Source organism: Festucalex cinctus, chromosome 4 (assembly GCF_051991245.1).
Source record: "Festucalex cinctus isolate MCC-2025b chromosome 4, RoL_Fcin_1.0, whole genome shotgun sequence".
NCBI classification, from domain to species: domain Eukaryota; kingdom Metazoa; phylum Chordata; class Actinopteri; order Syngnathiformes; family Syngnathidae; genus Festucalex; species Festucalex cinctus.
This window is the reverse complement of record NC_135414.1, coordinates 5,766,646-5,794,384: the sequence shown is the minus strand read 5'-3', so window position 1 is coordinate 5,794,384 and position 27,739 is coordinate 5,766,646. Positions and strand designations below refer to the sequence as shown.

General features: G+C 41.2%; 1 protein-coding gene across 3 annotated transcripts in view; it reads left to right on the top strand.

Annotated features, from left to right (window-relative positions):
- Positions 1 to 27,739, top strand: part of LOC144017142 (uncharacterized) — a 39,185-nt gene extending 11,446 nt beyond the window's left edge. For all 3 annotated transcript variants that reach the window (XM_077518426.1, XM_077518427.1, XM_077518425.1), the window contains exons 15-33: positions 434 to 640; positions 2,183 to 2,289; positions 2,509 to 2,570; positions 2,764 to 2,937; positions 4,205 to 4,251; positions 5,268 to 5,309; positions 6,212 to 6,613; positions 6,721 to 6,799; positions 7,571 to 7,688; positions 7,776 to 7,806; positions 9,643 to 9,783; positions 10,324 to 10,455; positions 11,551 to 11,704; positions 11,836 to 11,885; positions 11,963 to 12,097; positions 20,645 to 20,709; positions 22,492 to 22,614; positions 25,700 to 25,831; positions 26,186 to 27,739. In XM_077518426.1, coding sequence (XP_077374552.1) covers positions 434 to 640; positions 2,183 to 2,289; positions 2,509 to 2,570; positions 2,764 to 2,937; positions 4,205 to 4,251; positions 5,268 to 5,309; positions 6,212 to 6,613; positions 6,721 to 6,799; positions 7,571 to 7,688; positions 7,776 to 7,806; positions 9,643 to 9,783; positions 10,324 to 10,455; positions 11,551 to 11,704; positions 11,836 to 11,885; positions 11,963 to 12,097; positions 20,645 to 20,709; positions 22,492 to 22,614; positions 25,700 to 25,831; positions 26,186 to 26,348 — 2,364 coding nt within the window. In that variant the 3' untranslated portion in view covers positions 26,349 to 27,739. The remainder of the gene's footprint in view (positions 1 to 433; positions 641 to 2,182; positions 2,290 to 2,508; positions 2,571 to 2,763; positions 2,938 to 4,204; positions 4,252 to 5,267; positions 5,310 to 6,211; positions 6,614 to 6,720; positions 6,800 to 7,570; positions 7,689 to 7,775; positions 7,807 to 9,642; positions 9,784 to 10,323; positions 10,456 to 11,550; positions 11,705 to 11,835; positions 11,886 to 11,962; positions 12,098 to 20,644; positions 20,710 to 22,491; positions 22,615 to 25,699; positions 25,832 to 26,185) is intronic.

Below are 27,739 nucleotides of genomic sequence, written 5' to 3'. Positions count from 1 at the left end.
TCATCTTTAGCTGTGATTTTGCACACTGACGAGTCAATGTGGAGCTCACAATGCTCCTGAATGTCGACAGTGTTATTTAATATGTTGATTATTGTATAATTCCGTTATTGCAAAAGCTGTGCTATATCATATGGCAAAGAAATCCAGAAGCACTGTGGTCTGCAATAGCATGTCACAGCTTTTCAAAACTATAGTCATAAAAATGATATTAACCAATTGTTGGGCCAGTCATGTGATTTGACAGCACAATATTTGTGAATATTTTGAGACGCTGTTGTCGTGATCGCACCTGTCCAGTTAGGCAACAGAGACTCTCCACATTTTGCTTTCTATCCTCAAACAAAGTAACAATGTCTCAGTGTTGACCAAAATGTGCTAAAACACATGTAGTGTAATCCAATAGAGATCATTTCTACTTTTTTTTTTTTTTCAGGTGGAAGAAGAGTCGAAGGACATTCTTCAGGCAACTGTCCCTCCCCACAACACCAAGGAGTCCAGCAAATCCTCCACTTCTGAGGGCACCTTTTTTTTCCCCCTCACCCGCTCCCGGCCCTGCCTGCTCCCTGCCATGCCCACGCTGCCTGAGGAAGAAGAGGACTCCCCCGAGGATCTGGACAGTTCTTCAAGCTCGCCGAGTACGGTGTGTACACAACACAGTGTCCTTCTACAAAGAAGCACATATTAGGCCAAAGCATGTGAGTCCATAAAAGTTGTTCGTGAGTAATCAAATTGGCCATGGTGAGGAATCGCTCTCAGTGTTACCACTTCAGGCATCCTCCTCCAAAAAAGGTATGCTCTTCGGACTATTTAAAGCAGCGATGAATTCTTTGTTGAGAAAATCCTAGTGTACTCCTTATTTTAAGTGATGCTTAGCCATAGGGTTTTTTGTTTGTTGCCATCATAACTAAAAAAAAAAGTTTAATTTCCACAAAACCTAGTGGAGTTGTGTGGAGCGGGCCACATTCCAACAGAACAAGAAACTATCATTATTTAAATTTTAAATGGAAATTCATTGTCTCTTTTGACATGTTAGATTGTGGTTAGACTTAGACTTTATTGATCCCTTTGGGATGGCTCTCTCTGGGAAATTCACTGTTATTATTGTACAGTATAAGCATCACGTTTATAGCCGTTTAGACTGGTTGAGGTTTAGACTTAATTAATCCTATACATAAACATATATTATGCCTATTATTACGCACAATTACCCAGAAATTAGTACACAATTTAACCTTCAGGGCTCTTGCTCATATGCAAAAATGTATCTGCTGTATTTACAGTCTGCACATAATGTTTCTGCAATCTGTCTTTTGGCATCACCACCAGTTCTTTCATTCAAATCCAAAGGGAAAATGTAGCAGTGTACTAGTGTAATACTGAAAAAAAAAAAAAAACAAGAAACCAAATATTGTTAGGGTTTGCGGGAGATTGTGGACCCAAGTGGAGGGAGGCAAAGAAAGGCGTGGCAGGGGTGCTCTTAAACATGTTTTAATTTAACGCATAAACAAACAAAGTGCAAAAGAACATACAAAGAGCAAATTAAAGCTTGGAACTAAACTTACTAGATGTAACCTAAACGGGCAGGACTCAGAGGCTCAGGGAAACAAGCTGTGGCGACAACAGGACAACAACAACAAAGACTCGACCAGGACTGAACGAAAGCAGGGAACTAAATACACATACTAACGAGATAACAAGAGACACCTGGACAGGACACAAGTGGCTTGGGGAGCTGATTGGACAAACACAAGGGAATGGGAAAACGAGCACTGGTGGACATAAGACATTGACAGAACACAAGGAAAACATTACTAAGAAAAACCCAAACTAAAACCCAGACCCTAACAAATATTTATGATCCTTACTATGATGAACGAACCTGAAACACATCAGGTCTCACGTTGCAAAGATTTAGGACACCCAGAATAATTTTCTTATCCACACAATTCTTATCACAGATTTATTAATGTAAAATGTCAAAATTGATAAACTTCACTATTATTTTACATTTCACTGATTTTCAGCAAAATTCTCCACATTCCCAAAGTGTGTTATTTTTCCACAGTAATGGTAATGTTCTTCATTCACTGCATAATCAAGTAAAATAAATACTGGATGACTTTGTCACGATGAGCTTTTTTATTTTTCCCACATGTTGCCTTTGTGGTGTTTTTTTGTACAGTGTGCACCTGCTGAGAGCGGAGCTGTTGTCATGACGGGCCCCACTATTATCTACCCACAGCAGGCCTCCATTGTCCAGCAAGATGGATGTCCTCTAGAGCAGGCCAGGTGAGCACAGTCAAAGTATGGCTCCATTGTATTGTCATTGTGAGAGTGAACATTTGACTGTGTCTGCATGTGCCCTGATTAACTGGCAATCAGTCTGCCTTGTCTTTCACCAAAAGTCATCGGGGATAGACTTCTGTCCTCAATAGCATAAGTATGAAAGTATTGGTCTGATAGCAGCATCTATCCAAGAGTTTTAATAATTTGTGTGCTTTTCCGTAGGCCACACAGTCCTAGAACTCGTCTGGCCAGAAACTCTTCTGCAGGATCCATCACCACAGTCGGTAAAACACGCAGACATTATAGTAATTCACATTCAAGTATTGGACAGTTACATCTTTACAGTGAATGTAGACATTCATGATACAGAACACATGCATTTTCCAGGGCTAAGAAGTGACATAACAAACATATTTATACTTGGATAAAAATTGTTTGCATGCTTCTGTACTTAACTATATGCATGTCTTTCTGTAGACAGCGCAGGTCATGTGATCGACCTGGTGAAGGACAAGCTGCCGGAGATGCAGCTGTCCGAGGAGGATCGTCAGAAGAATCTGGAGCTGCTGGAACAAGCCAAAAAGGTCAGCGACCGCTTCCTGATGCGACGGGGCCGCCGTTCTACCAGCAGCCTTTCCGACTCTACCACAGGTGACACACACTGTTCGTCATAGTACAGTGGTAATACTTCTACACTATCTGTACTCTGTGTTCAGTTATAGTCTAATCCAGGGGTCTGCAACCTGCGGCTCTGGAGCCACATGTGGCTCTTTAATCCCTCTCCTGTGTCCCCTGTGAATCTCTTTAAAAAAAATAAAATAGTAGGAATTATATTTTTTGTATACATATTTGTTTTTATTCTTTAGATAAAATATTCGTGACTGCCTTGAATGACTTAGATAAAAAAAAAAAAGAAGAATATTCAAAAAAATGTCAGTCCAAATGTTTAAGTCTTTAGAAAAAGATGAAAAAAATAATTTTTGTTACCTAAAAATTTTCAAAAGGAAGATGAAAAGCAGAAAATTACCATAACATAATCCATGAAATTTCCCCCCCAAAAAAGTCAGAGAATAGAATAAAAAAGGCAGAAAAGAAAATGTTCAAAAAGTAACCTAAAATGTCCCCCCCAAAAAAAAGTCAGAAAAAAATACCATAAAATATTTTTGGAATTTCTAAAAAAGTCAGAAAATGTTTTTTTTATTTATTATAAAGAAAAAGGCAGAAAAAAAATTAAAAAGTAACTCTAAAATGTCCAAAGAAAAAGACAAAAAATCCCAAAAATGACCATAAAATGTCTACAAAATTGTCAAAAATGTCATAAATTTGCTGGCAAAAAAAATATCCAAAAATAGCCCAAAAAAAAGGAAGAAGAGAAGCAGAAAATGATCGGAATATGTCCATAAAATTGCCAAAAATGTCAGAAATTGTAACAGGTAGAAAAGTCTAAAAATATGAAAAATTACACACAAATCCAAAAACGAAAAGTAGAAAAAAATGAATGTCAAAGTATTGGATGCTGCATATTTTTATGTTGTGGTAATTAATTTTTGGGCCCGCAGTAGATTAGACGAACCCTAACATCTTGAAATGTTTTGCGGCTCCAGACACACTTTTGGTTATTTATTTGGCCTAAAATGGCTCTTAAGGCAGCAAAGGTTGCTAATCCCTGGTCTAATCAAATGTGGTCAATGTAAAATGTAATATAATCTCATGTCCAGGCAGGGGCCTTAAACTGGCAATTGATTAGCAGTGAAAAATATTAGCCTTGAAACTGTCAATCCAGGGTTTTTCCTATACAGTTTTTTTTTTTTTTCAAGATACAGCTAATAGTGCAATTAATGCATGAAAAATCAGACAAAACTACAGAATAAAAGTGATATTCCTATTATCAATTTATGTTGCTTTTCTCTTGGTCCAGTTGCGGGAGGCCCAGAGGTGACTTGCAGTCCACAGTTGATTAGTCAGGTAAAGAAATTCATATAAATTCTGTTATTTTTCCTGTCTTTACATCTCACCAATGAATCCCAAAGCTGTATTTTGATTTTCTCTTTGTGTTAGAAGGTACAGTAGGTCAACAAATCTAGATAGGTATTATGGTATATGTTTAGTAAATTTATGTATATATGGTTTTGGTAAATGTGAATATGTTAAGTGCACTTGTGTATATGTGTGTATATGTATGTATGTATATGTGTATATGTATATATATATATATGTGTGTATGTATGTATATATGTATATATATATATATAACTTGGATTATATATATCAGCGGCACGGTAGTCGAGTGGTTAGCACGTCCGCTTCCCAGTTCTGAGGTCTCCGGTTCGAGTCCAGGCTCGGACCCTCCTGGGTGGAGTTTGCATGTTCTCCCCGTGCCCGCGTGGGTCTTCTCCGGGTACTCCGGTCTCCTCCCACATTCCAAAGACATGCATGGCAGGTTAATTGGGCGCTCCGAATTGTCCCTAGGTGTGCGTGTGAGTGTGGATGGTTGTTCGTCTCTGTGTGCCCTGCGATTGGTTGGCAACCAGTCCAGGGTGTCCCCCGCCTACTGCCCAGAGCCAGCTGAGATAGGCGCCAGCAGCCCCCGCGACCCTTGTGAGGAATAAGCGGTCAAGAAAATGGATGGATGGATGGATGGATATATATATCATTTATTATTATTATTTTTTTTTATTTTTTTTTTAATAATTAGTAAATTAAAATTGTATTAATAATGAAATAAGTTTAAATATATTGAGTAAAAGGGGTAGGACTAGATAAGTTTTTAACTTCTTCCTACTCCCTTTTGAACATGTAAGTTATGATTGATTGAATGATTATTTTATTGGGATTTTCTTCTCTTTTGATTGTTGTTGTTTTCTGTTTTATTTCTGCTGTTCATCTGTTTATATGTTCAAAAAAATAATAAAAGGAAAAGGAACAAATTCTGTATACTTTGCTGCTTGTAAAGTCATTGTCTGTGTCGCCCTCTTCTGTAGCATCTGGACATTGCCTCAGTGAGGGGACAAAAGGATGTGGAGGTCAGGTTTCCGTTTATTTCCCCATTGCTCAAACCAAATACAGTGGTGTCTTGAGATACAAGTGACCCAATTTACAGATTTTTCAAGATACAAGCTGTCGTTTGGCAGATTTTTTGCTTTGGCTTCCGAGCAAACATTTAAGAAATGAGACTCAAATCATTTCACAATGAGAAGTACTTAGGCAGATAGTGAACAATTTAAAAAAAAGAAAAACGTCTCTCCCACTTGAGTTTTACTGACAAACTACACGTAAAATAAAGATAATCACACTTGGCCTTTTGCATTTAAAGAGTGAAAACAACCACATAGCTTTATCTTGGGAAAGTTTGGTTAGTTTAATGCTAACAAACGATGCAAAACACCATAGATGGGGCATCAGTGTCGTCCTGTTATAAACAAATGTAATACAATAATAATAATATATTATAGTGTATATATAGTATTAGCTTAGCTTACTAAGCAGTTGTGACCCTCAACTTTGTGTGTATCTATATACAGTATTTGTATTATACTGCCCCCAGGTGGTCAAGGTGTCCACACCAGGAGCAGTATACAGTAGTTACAATTCATTTATGATGCATAAAAAAATGTTTTGTTTAATTGTGCTTTGACTGTTTTAGCGCAATACAAAAAAATAAATCAAATAAAATACAATAAATAACGCTATAACATTTTTTTTTGTAGTTTTTTGGGGTTGAAAGATTAATTACAATTTAGCACAGATTAATGGCAATTCCATTCATTTCAATGGGGAAAGCTTTAAGGCACCACTGTATTATGCCGCACCAAATGAATGATGAATGATGTGTGTGGTTCTCTAGCTCAGCATTTAAACACAACAACTCAGCATTTAAACACAACAGTGGTACTTGAATTCACTGAAATGTCATGGCCTCACTCAGGGAAGCAGACTAACAGTGGACCGGAAGCCCACAGAGAAAAGGAAAGTGTCTTCTGGGACCCTCACTCCCCGTTTTGCCATTCCGAAGGAGAACTGTGAAGCCAAAAGTCCCCTAGGAGGCAATAAAAGTGACGATGGAGGACGAAATTCCAACCAGGCCCCGGCCACAGGGGTCGCCAAGCCAGTCCCTCGACCGCCAACGCAACAGGCCCCCTGTACAGCTGAAATCAAGACCATTGGTGCCTTTCCACCACTAATGAGGGCTGTTTCCTGGGATGCCATTGGGGGCATTAACTCCAGAAATGGAGCAGAAGACACAAGCTCGGAGAAAGCCCGGGATGGTATTTTTAAATCTTCGGGGCTCAAAGAGCTCCCTGCACCCAAACTGTCCAAATTTAGAGAGGTAAAACACTGCTCTTGCAATTTCATGTACTTGAAGTGCGAGCTCATTTTTACCCGTAAATGTGTAAAGTTTGCGTGTCTTTGCATGTCTGTGTGGTGCGTATACAGGAGCACAAGCTGATGCGTAACCAAACCATGGTCGGCTCCAAGTTACCGGACTTGAGTGAAGCCGCTGAACAGGAAAAAGGTGAATGTCTTCGAGGGTGTGCACTTCCTGAATCGCTGGGAAAATCTCATGATGATGATGGTGTTTTTCCTTTAGTGAGCAGATGTTCTTTTCAGGTTTCCTTAGACAATGATGTGATTGTTTAAACACACAGAACGCCTGTGTAAAAGGATGGTGGTAGTGCATAAATTGGAGTGAATTTATGATCATCAAAGTATGATCTACACTAATTCACCCCATAGGGCTGACGAATAGAGTCCACGCTAAACATTTATTCAATATCCAGCTTAAGGTCCATGAACTTTCATGTGCTAGTACACTCTTCTATACACTAAAAAAATGCTGGATTGTTTTGTTTTCCTAACCCACTTAATTGGCAGCTATAGATTTTGAGGAGTTGGGGTTACTTTTACCCAAGATTGGGTTAAAGATTGGATGAAGGCGGGCTGAAGCTGGTTGCCATTTTAGAGTTTTGTGTCCTGAAATTGAAGTAAATTTAATGTAACAGTCTTGAAAAGTGTGTGTGACTTTCTGTGGTGACAATGGAAAATTGCTTTGGAGTTTTGGAATAAAATTACTCTTATTTTAGCAATATTTTTAACCACAGCTATGCTGACAAAATGGAAACCAATTTACTAGCTTTAACTCATCCGTAGTTTTACATCATCAGCAGTTTACCGATGGTAACAAAATCGCTACACGTGAAAACAAAGAGCATACGAGTGAAGAACATGGACCTTAAGCTGTTTCCAAGGAGAACAAATAAATGTTAAGACAGCTTTCCATATGCAGGACCTGCTTGCTCTCCAAACTCCTCACCGAGCAGCGAAGAGACCAAATCGGACGCCATGCCAAACATCTCCGATGTCATGCTGAGAAAACTCAAACTTCATCGCGGCCTTCCTGGCTGGTGTGTGTGATGTTTTGAATGTACCTCTACCTGAATCTGTACAACATACCTAACCATTTCATTTCCTCTCATTTCATTTCATTCCAGTCCACCTCCACTCAGTGAAAAAGAAGTTGAGGTTTGTAATCTTTCCAGGTTTACAACATAATTTACTTAAAAAGAGTGATGCATTTACTCAAACAATTTTCCATCATGAAAAGTCATGCTAGCAATGTAGCATGTAGCCTTGTTTACTATGCACGTCTCAAAGTGTGTTCGCATTAGTGAGGGCTGTGATTGGGTCAGTGACTATGATTGGCCGGATTGGGGGGAAGAGGGAGGGGGTGGGAAGGCTGAAGTGAGCCAGCATTCACATTATTGGTAATAGTTTGAAAACCACAAACTCCCTATTGAATGAAATAAGACTGATGTTTGGAACATGAGCCCAAGAGGAATCCCTCAAATGTTCTTCTTTTTTTTCTTTTCATTTTTAGTCAAGTTATTTTTATATAGTACTTTTCTGCAAATTAGTAAAATGACATTGTCAAGTTTAGCCACATGTCAAACCAGTCATGCAATTTACAAGGTTCTGAATTTGGTTTTAAACTTCTCATTATTTGTACATATAGTCAATATGATCACTCAACATTTATACTGCTTAAGCTACTAAGTAATAATACAGTTTGTTCCAAAATGTACTGTGCACTTCCTTTTTCTTATTTTATCATTCGGACAGATGTGAGGCCATCAGAATTTAACATCTTCACTTTGCATTTTTTGTAAGCATATCATTCCCTTGCCTTGGCTCCTCAAGTGACAGTGTGGCAAAGTTGCAAAATTGCTCCCTGCCATGAAGTATTTCTGTCCCGGACTGCATTTCAGAGTTGGTTTGGGAAGCTTTATGCTTGTCAAAGTGCTCCAATGTGTAGTGTGATTTTACGCAAGCCACAGCAGTTTTCTCCAAACCGGATGTGTTGTTTGACAGCCATACAGCGCACTGGAACTCAGCATCAGCAAGAGCTCGATTCAGCAGAAACCTAGGAGAGTAGTAAAACTTCCCTTACCAACGTCCGGTTAATCTTCCTTTTGCAAGCCTTTGAACATAGAGAGTGTAAATCCTACTATGTGTTTGAGTAGTTCTGAACTGCAGTCCTGGACTGAAAAACATCTTGGCAGGTGAGAATTTTGCAACGCTGCTCCAATGTCAGTTGGTGAGCCTTGAGCAAGGGAATGTGTAGCTAACCTTAATGATATTCTAACAAAAACTGAAAAACCTTAGCTGTCAAATGCTCAAGTTTCGTCAAACCTGAAATTACACACTGATTACTTTTTGACAATATCTTTGCCAATAAAAGTTCCAATATTACATTTGCACTTTCAAACAGTAGTTTCATGTACAGTAAACATGAGTCTATATTGGGCCATAAAAAGGTGATTTTATTTTTTCCACAGTGCTTTTGCCATATACATCTCAGAAATTACCTTGTTTTGTTACCATAGTATAAATTACAGCCACAAACACAGCTGCCTGGATGTGGCGGTATTTTTTGTCAACAGGAAAGTGATTTTGTCGCCACAATCAGCCAGAAGAGACTTGGGGTGATTTCCTGTGGCGAAGTTACAAAACATTAGTGACGTTGTCTGGCTCGGGCAGCGACCCGTCTGGTTGGTCCTGCAGGGCTGTTTGTGCATCAGAACTGTCGGAGGTCATATGTTTCCTCCCAACCATGACTGTAATTTGTTGGATAATGTGCAGCCTGGCTTTGAAGGTTTCACAGCCCAAGGTGAAAAGTCAGAATCACAGCGAGTCCCTCGAGCTGCTCGACCGCCATACATGTTAACATTAACATTTAATACTCACAGTAAACAATAACACTCAACATGCCCTGACTTCCTTTGTTTCCACCTTATCAGTGCTTCATGTGAAACATAATGCAACACTCTGAGTTCAATTGCTGTCACTTCCTCCCTTCAGAATGCGTTTGTCCAGCTGTCATTGGCCTTTCGTAATGACAACTACACCCTGGAGACCCGCCTCAAACAGGCAGAGAGGGAGAGGAACCTGACTGAGGAAGATACACAGAAAGAACTTGAAGAATTCAAAGGCGCGCTGAAGGTTAGTCATTAAAAAACAAAACAAAAAAACAATAATCCATCGTGTTTGCTGAACATATTTCCACTATAAACATTTATCCTGTCAGTGTAAAAATTCTACTGTAGACTCTAATATCAGTGGTGGCTACAGTTGCTTTGTGCTGTGCTTAAGTAGAATTTTAGGTGTCTAAAAAATAAAAAAATAGATATATATATAACCCCCCCCCCAAAAAAAAAAATGTGACAAGTTAATAATAGGTGTACTGACAAAAAATAAATCAAATTGACAAAAGAATCATTTTTACATTTGCGCCCCCATCCGTCCACAACAAATATAAGTAGTATGATTTGTCAGAGAAAGACCAACTTAAGTACATTTCCAAATCTGTACTTTTTTGTTTACTTTTCCTGAAGTACAAGAGTTGAATCAGTACTTCTGCAGTATTTAAACCCATATTTGGAGTTCTACTTAAGCACAGTGTGCGAGTACATTTGCCACATTTATACTGTACAGTTTTCCTAAAAGAAGAACATTTTTATTTTTTTCTTGTTTTACTTTCAGATGACTGCCCCACAGTGGCAGAACCTGGAGCAGCGTGAGGCCTACCAGCGTCTCATAGAGACGTTGGCAGTGCTGCATCGGCTGGCCACTCGCCTCTCCAGCAGATCCGAGATAGTTGGAGCGGTTCGACAGGTACAGTCACATTAACATTTGTCGACTGCACACTCACTGGTCGAAACATTTGGTACACCTACATGATCCAATATGACGATTTATCAAAAAAAAAAAAAGCTCTGTTTTATTGACACACAGAATAGTTCTGCACTCTCAATAACATTGTTAAATTACTACTGCAGTATTAGCTTTATAAAGGCAGTATTTGTATCTTCCACAGGTGTACCTAATGAAGTGTCCGTCTCTTAGACTCATATTTTGAGAAATGTGCTTTTTGGCATGGTTATGGTATGTTTGATGATGAAGGATTTAATTTGATATGACATGGGCAGACATTCGTGCGGCCAAAGCAAACATTTGCTGTTGCTATTTATGCTATTTAAACTTCGAAGTGAATTTATTTCCAGTGATTTTGTACAGCTGCACAATTATTCATGGGAATCTATAAGGGAAGTTTATCATCCTTGATGTTCCAAGTAGTTTATTTTCCCTCTAAATATCCTGGGGTCATCTAGAAGCAAGTCTGGGTGTCGTCTACTGAAAACCAAAACCTCAATGGTTAGATTTTATGTTGTTGTACTTTTTTGCACACAGCTTTCAGTCGTTCTAGGGATGGACGAGTACCGATACCAGGTATCGGTATCGGGCCGATACCAGCCTTTTTTCAAGTACTCGAGTACTCGTGACGCAGACAAGTACAAGTGACCGATGGAGGGGGGAAGACGTTAAGTGAGTCCTCCTTGCCTGTAACTGGCGCTAGCTTGCAGCAGTTTTTCACCAAAACTTCACCGGTTTGGAAATACTTCAAAATTGTGAATCTTAAACTAAAAGACCATTTTTGTGTTTTATTTTGAGCGTTAAGACTATTGAAGAGTGACTGTGCTTTAAAGGAAATATATTTGTTTAAAAATATCTTTTAATGATTTTTTTATTTGTCAAAATGTACTACTGGTATCGGCAGTTGGTATCGGTATCGTTGAGTACTGAGGGTCTGAGTATCGGTATCGGTCTGAAAATAAGTGCTATCGAACATCCCTAATTCGTTCTACAGAAGGTAGATCAGAAATGGGTAGAGTAGCCAAAAATGAACATTTGTCCTATTTTTGACCACAGGAAAAACGCATGAGCAAGGCTACCGAGGTCATGATGCAATATGTTGAAAACCTCAAGAGGACGTATGAGAAAGACCACGCTGAGCTGACGGAGTTTAAAAAGCTAGCCAACCAGAACTCCAATCGCTGTTATGGAGGCTCCGTAGAAACTGGAGGTAAGGCTAAATCTGTTAACATGGTAGTCCATGTTACTGTATTCCAGACATTTTCTTTCATTGCAATTCTAAAATCCAGTAACAGTGTTAAAAGTGTTTCCAAATGTAACGCTCGACGTTTCTTAATCAAGATGACGGAGTTTCTCGGGCTTCAAGATCCATGTCACTGACTCTCGGAAAGGTGGGCAACTATCCCGGTACAATATTCTCAAACTTTTTGCACATAACATTGACAAGGTGATGTCATCTATTGCTTAGGCGTTGCCCAGACGCAGGGTGAGTGTTGCTGTGGTGCCCAAGTTTAACTTGCTGAACATACCGTGTCAGATGCCACCCACTGCCGCCCCCAACGCTCCAACAGTTTCCACGCCTGGCGCAGCGCTTCCTGCCTTGGTGAGTCTTTCCTTTCCTGATCTCAACCAAATGGGATTCGTGTCATACTACTATTGTTTTGCCAGCAAGGCCGCAACACACGACATTCCCTTGTTGTGCTTTTAAAACACTTCTTAAAAGAGACTTAACATTGTTTTGGTGCTTTGTGGTGTCTGCTATATTTTGTGTTATGAATTTGATGTTTGTTTATATATTTATTTATTCATTCATTCACTTACCTTACTTACATGCAGAAAAGCCGAGCGAAAGTGGAGAAAAACTAAACTCCAAGTTCATTTTGACCTGTACAGACAATGTCTTTGTCATTTTAACCAAGAGTTAGTAATAGCTAGACACAACACTTTTCTGAAATTATTAGTAGGAACCTCAACAATACACGCACTCTATTTGCCGTGGTTGACACACTCACAAATCCCCCAAATCAAACAGCGCCAGAACTCCTCTCAACAGATAAATGCAATGAATTTGCCTGCTACTTTAGTGAAAAAGTACAAGCCATCAGGTCAAACATTGTTACAAACCAGCAAAATAACAGAATGATGCAGCACTTAACATCACCTAGCAATAATTTAATTACCATGACAGAATTTGACTCAGTGGATCAAAATACTGTAGTAGACTTGGTTCAGCAATTGAGCTTCCACGAGCTGTCTTGACTCAATACAATCTGGCTTTTTCAAAACCATTGTGAAATCTGTTCACTAAAGCTTCCTAAATCTCTGAAAGTAGCCGCCGTCAAGCCCATTTTAAAAAAGCTAACACTGGATGTCTCCCTGCTAGCAAATTATAGACCAATCTCAAACCTTCCCTTCATAACTACAATAGTTGAAAAAGTGGTTTTTAATCAACTCAGCAATTTCTTGAGCTTAAACGGACTTTTGGAATTAAAGTAAATTCCAGTCAGGTTTTCCCGACCTCATCACAGTACAGAAACAGCTCTGATTAAAGTACTGAACGATATAAGATTGAGCACTGATGCAGGGAAGGTATCAGTGCTCGTCTTGTTGTACCTCAGTGCAGCATTTGACACGATTGATCTTAATATACTGTTAGACAGGCTGGAAACTTGGGTGGGGTTAAATGGAACAGTCCTTAAATGGTTCAGGTCCTATTTGGAGGAAAGGAGTTACTTTGTGACTATTGGAAATTTTGAATCTGATCGAAAGGCATGTGGGGTCCCCCAAGGGTCAGTCCTTGGACCCCTGTTGTTCAGTCTGTATATGTTACCTTTGGGTCAAATGCTTCAGAACGCCATTGTTGATCATAGTTATGCAGATGACACACAACTGTATTTATCAATGTCCCCAAATGACACCAATTCTATTAACGTATTGTGTCATTCTCTAGAGCAAATTAACAACTGAACCAAAATTTCCTTCAGCTGAACGAAAACAAAACGGAGCTCATTGTTTTTGGCAATAAAGAAAAGAGGATTGCTGTTAAAAAACAGCTTGAGTCACTGTCTTTAGAAACTAAAGACCAAGTTCGAAATCTTGGGGTCCTAATAGACTCAGACCTGACCTTCAGCAATCATTAAATTCATCACTAAAACAGCCTTTTACCAGCTGAAAAACATATCCAGACTGAAGGACTGCATGCTTCAAGCAGACCAAGAGAAGCTTATCCATGCTTTTATCTCCAGCAGACTCGATTACTGTAACGGTCTTCTGACTGGACTCTCTCAAAAGAACATGAGACAATTGCAGCTCATTCAGAACGCTGCAGCTCGAGTTCTGACCAAAACAAAGAGATCAGAACATATTAATCCAGTACTTAAGGATTTACACTGGCTCCCAGTCAGCTGTAGAATCGATTTTAAAGTTCTGCTACTCGTCTATAAATCACTAAATGGTTTGGGTCCTGAATATATCCAAAAAATGCTGATTGAGTACAAACCCAGCAGGGCTCTGAGATCTACAGACTTGGGTCAACTAGTGGAACCCAGAGTTCGAAGCAAACATGGTGAAGCTGCATTTAGCTATTATGCTGCACACAGATGGAACAGGCTACCAACAGAAGTGAAGTCAGCCCCGAGTGTAAATGCTTTTAAATCCAGGTTAAAAACTTTGCTTTTTTCTTATACCTTTGATTAGGGACTTTTAACAGCTTTAATTAAGTGTTTATTATTATTTTAAATGTTTTAAAGTTTGTTGAATAATGTTTTAAGATTGTTATTGTATGTTATTTTTAGTAAATTTTGTAACCTATTTTCATTTATTTTTCTTCCTCTGAATGTTAACTACTGTTTCTTGATGCTTATGTGTTGTCTTTCTGTTATGTGCCGTGAGGCAAAGCAAGGCCAGGACCCAGGATGCAGAGTGAGAGACAAAGTCCACAGTTTATTGTTCACAAAAGTATCAACAGAAAATCACCTTGCTCAGGGAAAAAGTTCTATAAAACAAAGTAGCAACCAAAAATCACCTTGTTCAGGGATGAAGAAACACTAAAGCGCAAAGTAGCAACATAAAACACTAGGGACCAAAGTAGCAACAGAAAGAGCCGTCTTAATAGACCGGTAGAACGAGAAACAAAAAACCACTACAAGCCGGAGACCAGGGACTAGAACACAACAAGGGTGTGGCAGGAGGAGACAAGCAAACGTAGCAGGTATGGCAAGGGAATGTTCCGGCACAGAACCAAAGGAGGGGCTGGTTAAATAGGTTGTTGGCTCATCAGGCTGATGAGCCTCAGGTGTGGGAGCAGGCCTCTGCCTGCGAGGTTGGCGCCGCCTCCTGCCACACTCTGGAACTGCTAGAGAGACAACAGAACCATCACAGTACCCCCCCCCTAAGGAACGCCACCCGGCGTTCGACCAGGCTTATCAGGGTTACGGGCATAGAACTCACGCAGCAGTTGCGGGTCCAAAATGAGGGCACGTGAGATCCAGGAGCGGTCCTCCGGGCCGTACCCCTCCCAGTCGACGAGATACTGGAACCCCCTGCCCCGCCTGCGGACATCAAGGATGCGATTCACGGTGTATGCAGGGTGTCCATCAACGATCCGGGGAGGAGGTGGCGGTGGGGCGGGTGGCTGGAGGGGGCTATCCACGACCGGTTTCAGAAGAGACACGTGGAAAACGGGGTGGATCCTGAGGGATGACGGGAGCCGAAGTCGGACAGCATTCGGGTTGATGATCTTGTCAATGGGAAAAGGGCCAATGAAGCGTGGAGCCATTTTGCGGGAGTCCACTTGAAGGGGCAGGTCACGTGCGGAAAGCCAGACACGCTGTCCCACTTGGTAGTCGGGGGCTGGGGTTCTCCTCCGGTCAGCCAGGCGTCGGTTGCGCTCCGCTGTCCTGGACAGCGCTGCTCGAGCCTCCCTCCAGACTCGTCTGGCACGGCGGAAGTGGGCATGGATGGACGGGACGGCAACCTCGGACTCCTGGCTGGGAAACAGAGGGGGTTGGTAGCCCGAGGTCACCTTAAATGGGGACATGCCTGTGGCAGTGCTGATCAGTGTGTTATGCGCGTATTCCACCCATGGGAGGTGCGCGGACCAGGAGGCAGGAAGGCGTGAGGCTACGCAGCGCAGAGCTGTTTCCAGGTCTTGGTTTGCACGCTCCGTCTGACCGTTGGTTTGGGGGTGGTAGCCGGAGGAGAGACTGGGAGAGATCCCCAGTGCCCGACAGAAAGCCTTCCAGACTTGAGAGGTGAATTGTGGACCCCTGTCCGACACGATGTCTGTGGGGATTCCGTGGAGCCTGAATACGTGTTGGACCAATAGGTTAGCAGTCTCCAAGGCGGTGGGGAGTTTTGGGAGGGGGACATAATGAACTGACTTGGAGAATCTGTCGACGATGGTAAGGATTGTGTCATTGCCCTCGGATGGGGGAAGTCCCGTGACGAAATCCACCGCGATATGCGACCATGGCCGAGAGGGGATGGGCAAGGGGCGTAATAGGCCTGCCGGGGCTTGATGAGAAGGTTTATTGCGGGCGCAAACTGAGCATGACGCAACAAAAGCTCGAACATCGGCAGCCATGGTTGGCCACCAGAAGCGCTGTTGGATCAGGGAGAGTGTCCGGTGGATCCCAGGGTGGCAAGCGATTCTTGAGGTATGCCCCCAGAGGAGCACAGGAGTCCTGGCGGCAGGTGGCACGAACAGTTTCCCTGGAGGACATTCATTTGGAACTGGTTGGTTGTCAAGTGCCTCCTGAACTTTCTTCTCCACTCGCCACCGCATCGCCCCGACCACACACTCAGGGGAGAGGATCGTGCTTGAGTCCCTCTCTTCCTCTCCAGAGGCGAACTGCCGGGAGAGGGCGTCAGGTTTCAGGTTTCGGGAGCCGGGGCGGTAGGTGAGGGTGAAGTTGAAGCGTCCGAGGAAGAGAGCCCAACGAGCTTGACGAGAGTTCAGTCGTTTGGCGGTGCGAAGATAGGACAAGTTCTTGTGGTCCGTCCAAACAATGAAGGGATGAGTTGCACCCTCCAGCCAATGCCGCCATTCTTGGAGGGCTAGGACCACTGCCAGGAGTTCGCGGTTGCCTACATCATAGTTGCGCTCCGCCGGGGAAAGCCGGCGGGAGAAGTAAGCACAGGGGTGTAGTTTTAGATCCGCAGGCAGGCGCTGAGAGAGGACGGCCCCCACTCCTGAATCTGACGCATCCACCTCTACCACAAACTGCTGCTCGGGATCTGGGTGGGCGAGAACAGGGGCATTAACAAAGAGTTCTTTCAGACGGTTAAAAGCACATTGAGCATCAGCAGACCACACGAAGCGAAGTTTGTTTGAGGTCAAACACGTGAGAGGAGCAGCTATACTACTATAGTTTCGGATAAATCTCCTATAGAAGTTAGCGAACCCAAGGAAACGTTGCAGCTGCTTCCGATTGGTAGGCAGAGGCCAATTTTTAACCGCTTCGATTTTAGAGGGATCGGCCCTGAGCCGCCCCTTTTCTATCACATAGCCCAGGAAATTAACAGTGGAAACATGAAATTCACATTTCTCAACTTTAACATAGTTTGTTTTCTAGTAACCTCCGCAGGACATCTCTTACGTGCCCCACATGCTCTTCATGTGATCGAGAAAAGATTAGAATATCGTCTAGATATGCAAAAACATTCTTATCGAGCAGGTCTCTGAGTACATCATTCACAAATGACTGGAATGTTGCTGGAGCGTTTGTGAGCCCAAAGGGCATGACCAAATACTCAAAATGTCCCAAATGGGTATTGAAGGCAGTTTTCCACTCGTCGCCGTCGCGTATCCTTACCAGGTGGTAGGCGTTTCGGAGGTCCAATTTGGTGAACACCATTGCATTGTGGAGAGGGCTGAATGCAGCGTCCAGGAGCGGCAGAGGGTACTTGTTTTTAACTGTGATGGTGTTTAAGCCAGTGTAGTCAATGCAAGGACGCAGAGTTTTATCCTTCTTTTCCACAAAGAAAAACCCTGCGCCTAATGGAGATGAAGACGGTCTTATAAGTCCTGCAGCTAATGAGTCGGTGATGTATTTTTCCATTGCTTCCCGTTCGGGTTTGGTTAAGTTGTATAGTCTGTGTGTTGGGAGTGGAGCCCCAGGGAGCAGTTCTATAACACAGTCATAGGGTCTATGTGGGGGAAGGGAGCACGCCAAGTCCTTTCTGAAAACTGCCTTTAAATCGTGGTATTCACTGGGGACGTTACTTAGGTCAATATCTTTTGAGTAGTGGGGAGAGTTAGGACCCCTGGCAGGTAGGGCTGACTTTAGACAGTGGGCATGGCAATAGTTGCTCCAGTTCCGAATTGTGCCTGTGGACCAGTCTATGTGGGGGTTATGCAGCTTCAACCAGGGAATCCCTAGAATTGCGGTGTTGAGGGGGGAGGAAATCACATAGAACTCAATTACTTCATGATGGTTACTAGAGAGTGTCAGTTTAATGGGTGCGGTTCTGTGTGTAACCCTTTCTAGAAGCCTCCCGTCGACTGCAAGAACTTTCTTGGGGGAGGTCAGTGGAGTCAGGGAAAGATTGTTGTTTTTAACATAGTCAATGTCTATGAAGTTGTCATCGGCTCCGGAGTCTATCAGCACCTGGACAGGTAACGAGCAGAGTGTCGTGTGAATCATACCTGGTACCTGTATTTGGGAGGACGAGGGGGAAGATATTCGGCTCACCAGTGCCTCCCTTCCTACTGGTGAGCCCCAGCTTTTGGCAACTCGGGGCAGCTTGCCAAGAAGTGGCCCCCCTGGCCGCAGTACAGGCACAGTCGGCTCCTCATGCGTCGCTGTCGTTCGACAGGGGTGAGTCGAGCCCTGCCCAACTCCATGGGCTCGTCGCGAGGTGTCGTGCTGGAATGGAGTTCAGGAGCGGTGCTCGGAGATGAGGCGGTGGAGTTCCCCATGACGGTTGAGCTGGATGGTGAGAAAGTTGACGAGCGACGAGCCATGTCCATCTTCCTCTCCCGCCGTCTCTCCCTGAGCCGATTGTCCATCCGTGTTGCTAATGTAATAAGGTCATTTAGTGAGTTACATTCATCCCTTAAAGCCAACTCATCTTTTATCTCCCCAGCGAGCCCCTTTTGAAAAATTGTTTGTAGCTCAGAGTCCCCCCATCCGCTACTGGCTGCCAGAACCTGGAAAGTTAATGCATATTGAGAGACAGAGTGGCTACCTTGACGCAGATCCAGCAACTGGCCAACTGCTTCCTTGCCTCGCACCGGGTGATCAAAAATGCGTTTCATTTCTCCGGTAAACTGTTCATAATCATTTAGCACTGCCGATCCTTGTTCTGTGATTGCCAAGGCCCAAGCGGCCGCTTGTCCTGATAACAGACTCATAATGAAAGCGATTTTTGACTGGGCAGTAGCATAAGTACTGGGTTGCTGGTTAAACACTAATCTACATTGTAGCAAAAACTGAGCACATGTGCCTAAGTCTCCAGAATACCTAGCAGGAATCGGAATAAATGGCTCTCTGGGAGAAGACGGCTGGGAGGCTGGAGGGGTTGCCGCCGATGGAGAGGGCGAGCAACCAGAGGAGCTGGACGACGGCAGTTGGTGACTCATGGCTGCCATCTGCTTGTTCAGCTGGTCCACACTGGTGGTGAGTTGCTGTAGATGGTCCATCACTTGTTGCAGGGTTGATTGGTGTTGTCCAACAAGTGCTCCTTGTGCCGAAAGCGCACTCCTTAAGCGCTCTGACTCTGCTGGGTCCATTATGGCCAGAACATTCTGTTATGTGCCGTGAGGCAAAGCAAGGCCAGGACCCAGGATGCAGAGTGAGAGACAAAGTCCACAGTTTATTGTTCACAAAAGTATCAACAGAAAATCACCTTGCTCAGGGAAAAAGTTCTAGAAAACAAAGTAGCAACCAAAAATCACCTTGTTCAGGGATGAAGAAACACTAAAGCGCAAAGTAGCAACATAAAACACTAGGGACCAAAGTAGCAACAGAAAGAGCCGTCTTAATAGACCGGTAGAACGAGAAACAAAAAACCACTACAAGCCGGAGACCAGGGACTAGAACACAACAAGGGTGTGGCAGGAGGAGACAAGCAAACGTAGCAGGTATGGCAAGGGAATGTTCCGGCACAGAACCAAAGGAGGGGCTGGTTAAATAGGTTGTTGGCTCATCAGGCTGATGAGCCTCAGGTGTGGGAGCAGGCCTCTGCCTGCGAGGTTGGCGCCGCCTCCTGCCACACTCTGGAACTGCTAGAGAGACAACAGAACCATCACACTTTCCTTGTGTAAAGCACATTGAGTTGCCTTGTGTATGAAATGTGCTATACAAATAAACTTGCCTTGCCTTGCCTTACCTTACCTACTTCAAGTTATTAATCTATTGATGTAAATTTTAACTTGTATACTTACTTACAATGTTTTGTTTTGCTTATTTTACTTATCTATGTTCCATGTTTCATGTTTCATGTACAGCACTTTGTATACAGCAATGCTTGTTTTAAAATGCTTTATAAATAAAGTTGAGTTGAGTTGAGTTGAGTTGAGTTGAGTTGAGTTGAGTTGAGTTAAGGCATATGGCTTGTTCATTTGAGCCCCCAAGTCCATTTTAAAAAGAATGTAATTGGCCTGCTAGTGATTTATTGAGCTAGTCTTTTTTTTTTTTTTTTATGTTCTTGGAAAGAAAAAAAACTTCAACAAAGTCATTTTGTCTTGATTCATTCAACCTTTGCGGACCAGGATGACTAAGGATCTACACAGATGTAAAGAAAAAGTATTTTTTGCAAGCATGATGGTGTTTTTAATTGACATTGTGACAGTAAGTTAAAAAGGACGGGCAATTATGCTACAAAGCAAACAATATGTCTTTTTGTAAATGCCATGGTAACTCAGTACAGAGCTTACAATGCCCCACACTTCAGAAAGAGAGAAAATCAGCAGTTAGACAAAACCAGACAGACACATATGAATCCAAAACAACACTGTTATTAATCTATTTATTTCAGTGTATTTTATTACCCTTTACGGGTCCTCCAACTGGAGAACCCACTGGATTAAACTTGCTGTTTACTTTGATGAACAAAAATCTGCAATGGCCATCAAGAAATGTGAAAGTGTGTCGACTTTAGATTACAGGATGTTTTAATAATTTTATGACTACTCCCATCCTGGCAGAGTGAAGCGAGTGATGTGAAAGGAAACTCCTCACCAGAGTCGACACAACAGGCGACAACAGAGTGGTAGGTTTTGTTAACACGCACACACATACACACAGCATGGGCGTGCACATAACATTGGCTAATTCCTGAGGTCACCAGTCAGTCTTCCAAACAATGGGTCAAAAATGCTGAAAAAGCATTTTATGTGGCAGTGGGAACTTTTATCATGTTTGTGTGACCTAGAGGATGTGTTTGAGTGCAGCAAAGCTTGAGAAAAGTGGAAATGAATGGAATAATATCATCAAATGTCACTGAAGTTGTTCTTCAGGCTCATAATCTAAATAACACGAGATTTTGACCAAGTCCAGACTCAGTACACCAGTTGTATCCTGGTCACGGTGCAAGCTTGCATGTTGTGCCAAAGACAGAGAAGGGCAATAGAAAACAACAGAAAACAACTGGCTGCCGCCATCTTTCCCTCTATAGGCCTGATTTACTTGTAATTTGGTGGCTAATTTTGCATCTTTAATTAATGCGTCAGGTGCATTTTGTATGCAGCTATGGTTGTTTTAAAAATCTCTCTAAATACATTTCAGATGAGTTTTCTGCATGTATAGAAATTTTTGAAATACCAGAAAAAATTATTGCAAAGTGGAGCTTCTCAATCTTCCATGGGCTGGCTTGGAGACAATCACAAGAAGGAGTCATGCCATATCACCTATGACAAAACTCCTTTCTACCCTGCATTCCCTTACGTCTTTGCATTGTGGAAATGGTGCAAGAGTTTTCCAGAGCAGTTTGCTGATATTAATTAAGTGACTGCAAACTATATTTTTCACTTGCAATGCCCTCTGTAATTTTCCATGGTGAAATCAATCAGAGCTTACGGTAGCTCCATAAAGCTAAAAAATAAAAACTAAAATAAAAATAAAATAGGGCAGTTTCACTTTTACATCTGTTGTGCCTCTATCCGTGCAGTGTGCAGCGTTCAGCAATAGCAGCAGTAACTTTGCTGATATATGGCCAATGGAAAATAAACATAAGGTTCACACCAAAAAAAACAAAAACAAAAAAAGTGTTTTGAAGCATAAGTGACACCCAGTCAGTCATCCCAATGCAGTAAGAATGTAATGATAACTTCAATATTGCAATATTAAAATTGCCATGATATCGTCATTATCATGTTTTGATATTAAATACAACACATCTGTTAAAAAAAAAGGCCATGTGTGCAGTTCCATCAACTTCTGGTGGTTGGTTTACTCATCCAGTTTAATTTTAATTAGGCATGTTTTGGCCACCTACGTTAAGGCCCACGCTACTGGCCAGATGAAGGGGAACGGAACACGTTTGTTTTCGACCACAAATTAAATTCATTCACAATACGTGCGTAAATGAGTAAGTGCCTCGATATTAAATGTGATTTGGGGGTTATTTATGTACATTGAGGTAATGTTACCTGTATTCTTTCAACCATATGTATAAATATGACCTCAGCTAATTAACATTGTATCGACGAGACATTTACATGTAATTGCTCATGTTTATTTTATCTACAGTCACACCATGTTTTGTGGTTTAGTCAAATGTAGTACAATATTATTATGAGTGGAACCTCAAAAGCTGATAGTGTCTCAGTTTTTCCATTGCAAAAAGTCACCAACTCTATGGTGTGGAGCGGGCCACCCACTAAAGATGGGAAAGATTTGGGATCTTAGTAAATCAGACCCTTTGTATTATCTCCGTTTTGTCTTTGGACTGCTTGCGTTCCAGTTCATCAGGTTTACGTCGTAATGAACTCTCAAAATGATTGCCGTGATGCAGCTGAGGCCTAACTGTGCTTTCCTATACAAAACAATGCAGTGGAAAGAGAATGTCGGAGCAGGAAGGCGAGCCGGCCAAGCCCGCTGTCAACTTGGAAGAGATCAGAGCGGAAATCAGGGCAGAGCTCAAGGCAAAGATTGAGGAAATGGCGTACAATAAAGGGTGAGGCCTTCTTTCTATGCACATGTACTTTCTGTGATAAATAAACACACCACAGCCATTATGAACGTTCATCACAAACCAACACTTTAAGATTGTGTATAAGTGCTAAGATATCAAATATGTAATTAATTTTCATTTTTATTTTAGATAGTGTAATCAAGTCCTTACAGAATGTTAATGAGGTTTTTTTTTTCTACATAGGAAATAATATAAATATTTTCCAGGGTCCATCTATGAGGTGCCGTCTGGGCCATAATTCAGGATTAGCTCTCACACATATAACTGAAAAGCTCTTATAAACACCGCTGAAATGTTTGCTGCTTATACACACTAGTCAAATGTGTTCATACGTACTAGTGAAATACACTCATAAACACCACTGAAATGCTTTTATAAACAGTACTGAAACGTTTTTGCTCACACACACTGGTGAAATCCGTTCATAAATACAACTCAATTGCTCTTGTAAACAGTACTGAAATGCATCCAAACATACATGTGAAACTTTCTCATAAACATAACTGAATTGCTCTCATAAACAGTACTCAAATGCATCCATGCATACATGTAAAACGGTCTCACACAGATAACTGAATTACGTTCACAAACAGTACTGAAATTCATCCACGCATACATGTGAAACGTTCTCACACACATAACTGAATTACGTTCACAAACAGTACTGAAATTCATCCACGCATACATGTGAAACGTTCTCACACACATAACTGAATTCCGTTCACAAACAGTACTGAAATTCATCCACGCATACATGTGAAACGTTCTCACACACATAACTGAATTCCGTTCACAAACAGTACTCAAATGCATCCACGCATACATGTGAAACGTTCTCACACACATAACTGAATTACGTTCACAAACAGTACTGAAATTCATCCACGCATACATGTGAAACGTTCTCACACACATAACCGAATTATGTTCACAAACAGTACTGGAAATTCATCCACGCATACATGTGAAACGTTCTCACACACATACTGTAACTGAATTACGTTCACAAACAGTACTCAAATGCATCCACGCATACATGTGAAACGGGGTGGGGGGGATCCATCGCCTACATCACATGACACCTGACTACCACACTGTTTCCTATTGGCCGAACGAAACGTCATATCCTACTGGGGGAACAAAAATTTTCAAATTAAAAACTTTCATATTAACAAAATGTTATTGTAAGGCAATAATCAATAAGTAAATGACAAATAGATGGATCGTTATGTGCATTTGCTATATAACATGTCACCAAGTTACGCTGTGGCTTGAGTTAGGGTTACTTAATGCTTTTTGGCCAGCCCATGTATTTTACTTGGAAAAACGTAAAGAAATGACTTCCGCTGCGTTTAATATATATTCCTCTCACACAACCTACTGAAATCCATGTACACACATGGAAAAGAACGCTCATAAACACAGCTGAAACACGCTTACTCACACAACTGAAAGTCTTTCAGACGCCTATATGAAATTAATTCTCGTATAAATACTAGTTAAAATTTCCTTACATATTACTGAAAAGCTTTCTGACAAGAAAATATATATATCTGACAAGAAAATATATATAGCTGATGGCTATTGCTGACTAGATAATCTGACTATATTTTTACAATCAAGTCACGCAGTGGCCCAAATACAACATTATTCAAATTAAAATAAACAAGGAGTGACAGAAACAGAAGATTAGTTCTGAAATTTGAAGTCCTGCGTCTAATTATATGTATGTCCGATATGTGCTGTGCGCCGTTTTGACCTCTAGGTGTCAGTAATGCCTAAGGCACGGTGTTCAGTGCTGACAAATGACTACAGTCACAATTTTATAAGTTAATCATTTGCGTAACTTTAAACCTGATGATATATTTTAAGTCCGTGGCCATGACGTAAAATATTGGGGTGAGTTGTGGGTAATTGGGATTGAAATCGAGATTTTTTTTTTCTTTTTCTAACTTCTTTATTAGAATAATAATACAATAATAATAAAAAATATTACAATAGGAAACTGTGTGGTAGTCAGGTGTCATGTGATGTAGGCGATGGATCCCCCCCACCGTTTCACATGTATGCGTGGATGCATTTGAGTACTGTTTGTGAACGTAATTCAGTTATGTGTGTGAGACCGTTTCACATGTATGCGTGGATGCATTTGAGTACTGTTTGTGAACGTAATTCAGTTATGTGTGCGAGAACGTTTCACATGTATGCGTGGATGAATTTCAGTACTGTTTGTGAACGTAATTCAGTTCTGTGTGTGAGAACGTTTCACATGTATGCGTGGATGCATTTGAGTACTGTTTGTGAACGTAATTCAGTTATCTGTGTGAGAACGTTTCACATGTATGCGTGGATGAATTTCAGTACTGTTTGTGAACGTAATTCAGTTATGTGTGTGAGAACGTTTCACATGTATGCGTGGATGAATTTCAGTACTGTTTGTGAACGTAATTCAGTTATGTGTTTGAGAACGTTTCACATGTATGCGTGGATGAATTTCAGTACTGTTTGTGAACGTAATTCAGTTATGTGTGTGAGACCGTTTCACATGTATGCGTGGATGCATTTGAGTACTGTTTGTGAACGTAATTCAGTTATGTGTGTGAGAACGTTTCACATGTATGCGTGGATGCATTTGAGTACTGTTTATGAGAGCAATTCACTTATGTTTATGAGAATGTTTCACATGTATGTTTGGATGCATTTCAGTACTGTTTATAAGAGCAATTGAGTTGTATTTATGAACGGATTTCACCAGTGTGTGTGAGCAAAAACGTTTCAGTACTGTTTATAAAAGCATTTCAGTGGTGTTTATGAGCGTATTTCACTACTACGTATGAACACATTTGACTAGTGTGTATAAGCAGCAAACATTTCAGTGGTGTTTATAAGAGCTTTTCAGTTATATGTGTGAGAGCTAATCCTGAATTATGGCCCAGACGGCACCTCATATCCATCTGTCACCAGTTTAAAACCTCTATTAACTCAACAGGCATTTTGTCTAACATTCTACTTATGTGGGCTGTTTGTACTTGCTGATAAATGAGACTGTATAATATTTTCACTGAAGGTACCAAGAAGGACTAAAGCAAAACAAAGCAATCCAGGATGAAAAGCCTGAAGAGGAGAACAAAGCTGCAGACAAGTTGCTGGAATCAAAGATACGGGATGAAGAAAGCGGAAAGAAAATCAAAGCAAGCCGGTATGGCACACGGAACAAAACACTCAACATTTACATTACCAAAATAAACTGTGTAAATGAGACACTAAATACTCGTATTTCATTTCTGACACAATCTCATGGCTCATGATAATTTCAACATTGGAATGGCATGTAAATATCCATCACCATAATCCTGCACAACTCAGAACTTGTATTATTTTTAGCATATTAGCAATTTTGATTTCTTCTTAGTCATTTACTCATTATAAGCATTAGTCTAAATTTTATGAGAAATTAATGACTGAATTCTGTGCTGACTGTTTTATCATCAAAGGTGGCTAGTAACCTCTAATGCACACTCAGGCAGGTAAATGTCTTCTTTCTTCTCCCCAGGAGGATGGAGGAGATCCTGGTTCTTGTTAGCCGCATTTGCCCAAAGATTTCGTGGAGCAAGCGGCTTCTCTGGATGGCGCTGATGGTTTTTCTGGTGATGTGTCTGGTTATCAGCATTTTCACATTCTTTTCTGGCTACTACAACAAGCGTGACGACACATAAGAACACAAGCACTTTATTCACAGACACCAATCTCCATTACAGAACTCTGCTGAATGCAGTTAACAAAAAAGTTTCAGAGGTTATATGGTATGTATACCGTTTGTTACAGTTACTACTTGTTCACTTCTACTTAGGGACCAAATATGATTGTGGTACATGTGAATATGATAAGTATGGCACTTTTGATATAAAGTGCTGCCATAGATTGTAGCATGCATATAATTTACAACCATTTACAATTATAACTTGTGTCTCAGATCCAATAGTTTTTATTTTTTATTTTTTATTTTTTATAAGGACCGTGACTACCAGCTGATACTTAGAGAGAAGATATACGTAGAACATATATGTATTGTGGTTATTATTTATATGAAGTACATTTAAAGATTTCAAATATAAACACTTTCATAGACAGTGGAACTTCAAAGCCACAGGTGTCAAACCCAAAACCCAGGGGCCACATTATTTTATATCCGGGAACTCCGGTTTCCTCCCGCATTCAAAGAACATGCATGGCTGGCCAATTGACCACTCCAAATTGTTTGTATGTGTGATTGTGGGTGCAAATGGTTGTTTGTCTATGTGTGCCCTGTGATTGGCTGGTGATTAATTAAGCTGTTTGGAAAATGGATGGTTTGTTAATTTTTGGGAGGGGAACCGTTTGGATGTCAGTATGTCTTATGATTGAATGTGTTAAGTTGTAAGAAAATTAATTGCGAGACTTTAAAAGAGCTAATATTGGCTGATTGAACTGAACAGCCAATTAATCAGTTGGGCCCTAATAATAGTGGTGTGGGGGGGGGGGATTTGCAGAGGATAAAGAATGCATGCTTTTGAGTTTTGTTATGTTGCATGTCTACATGTGTTGCTGCATTGTTTGTGTTCACATCGCTTAAAAGGCTCTAACACCACGACTATCGATGCTATTCTTTAGCATGTCTATGACATTTAGCATTGTGTGTTAGCATGAAGCTAAGTGGGCTCTCCTAAGGCAAAGCTATGTTATGTGGTTTTAAACGGATGATGTGTAATTCTCTGAAGTCGGGTGGGTCACTTGTATCTCAAGGCACCACTACAGTGACTGAAGTCCGGAAGGGATTGTTGTAGACTCTGCAGGTTCCACTGTAGTTTCCAGAGTGCAATACGTTTTGCAATCAATTAATCATTTGTGCCATTTTGGATTGCGTCTTCGGGGCAGTGACTGAAAGATGTTAGACAATGTTGATTTTTGATCGTCTTTACACATGTGCCTACTTGTGCTATCAATTCTGTGTAGATATTTACTCTGCCACTTTAGCTTGAAATAAATGCTTGTCAATTCAAACAATGACACTGTCCTTTTTATTGAAGAATGTGATTATAATGTGACTAGACTGCTTGCTGCTCATACA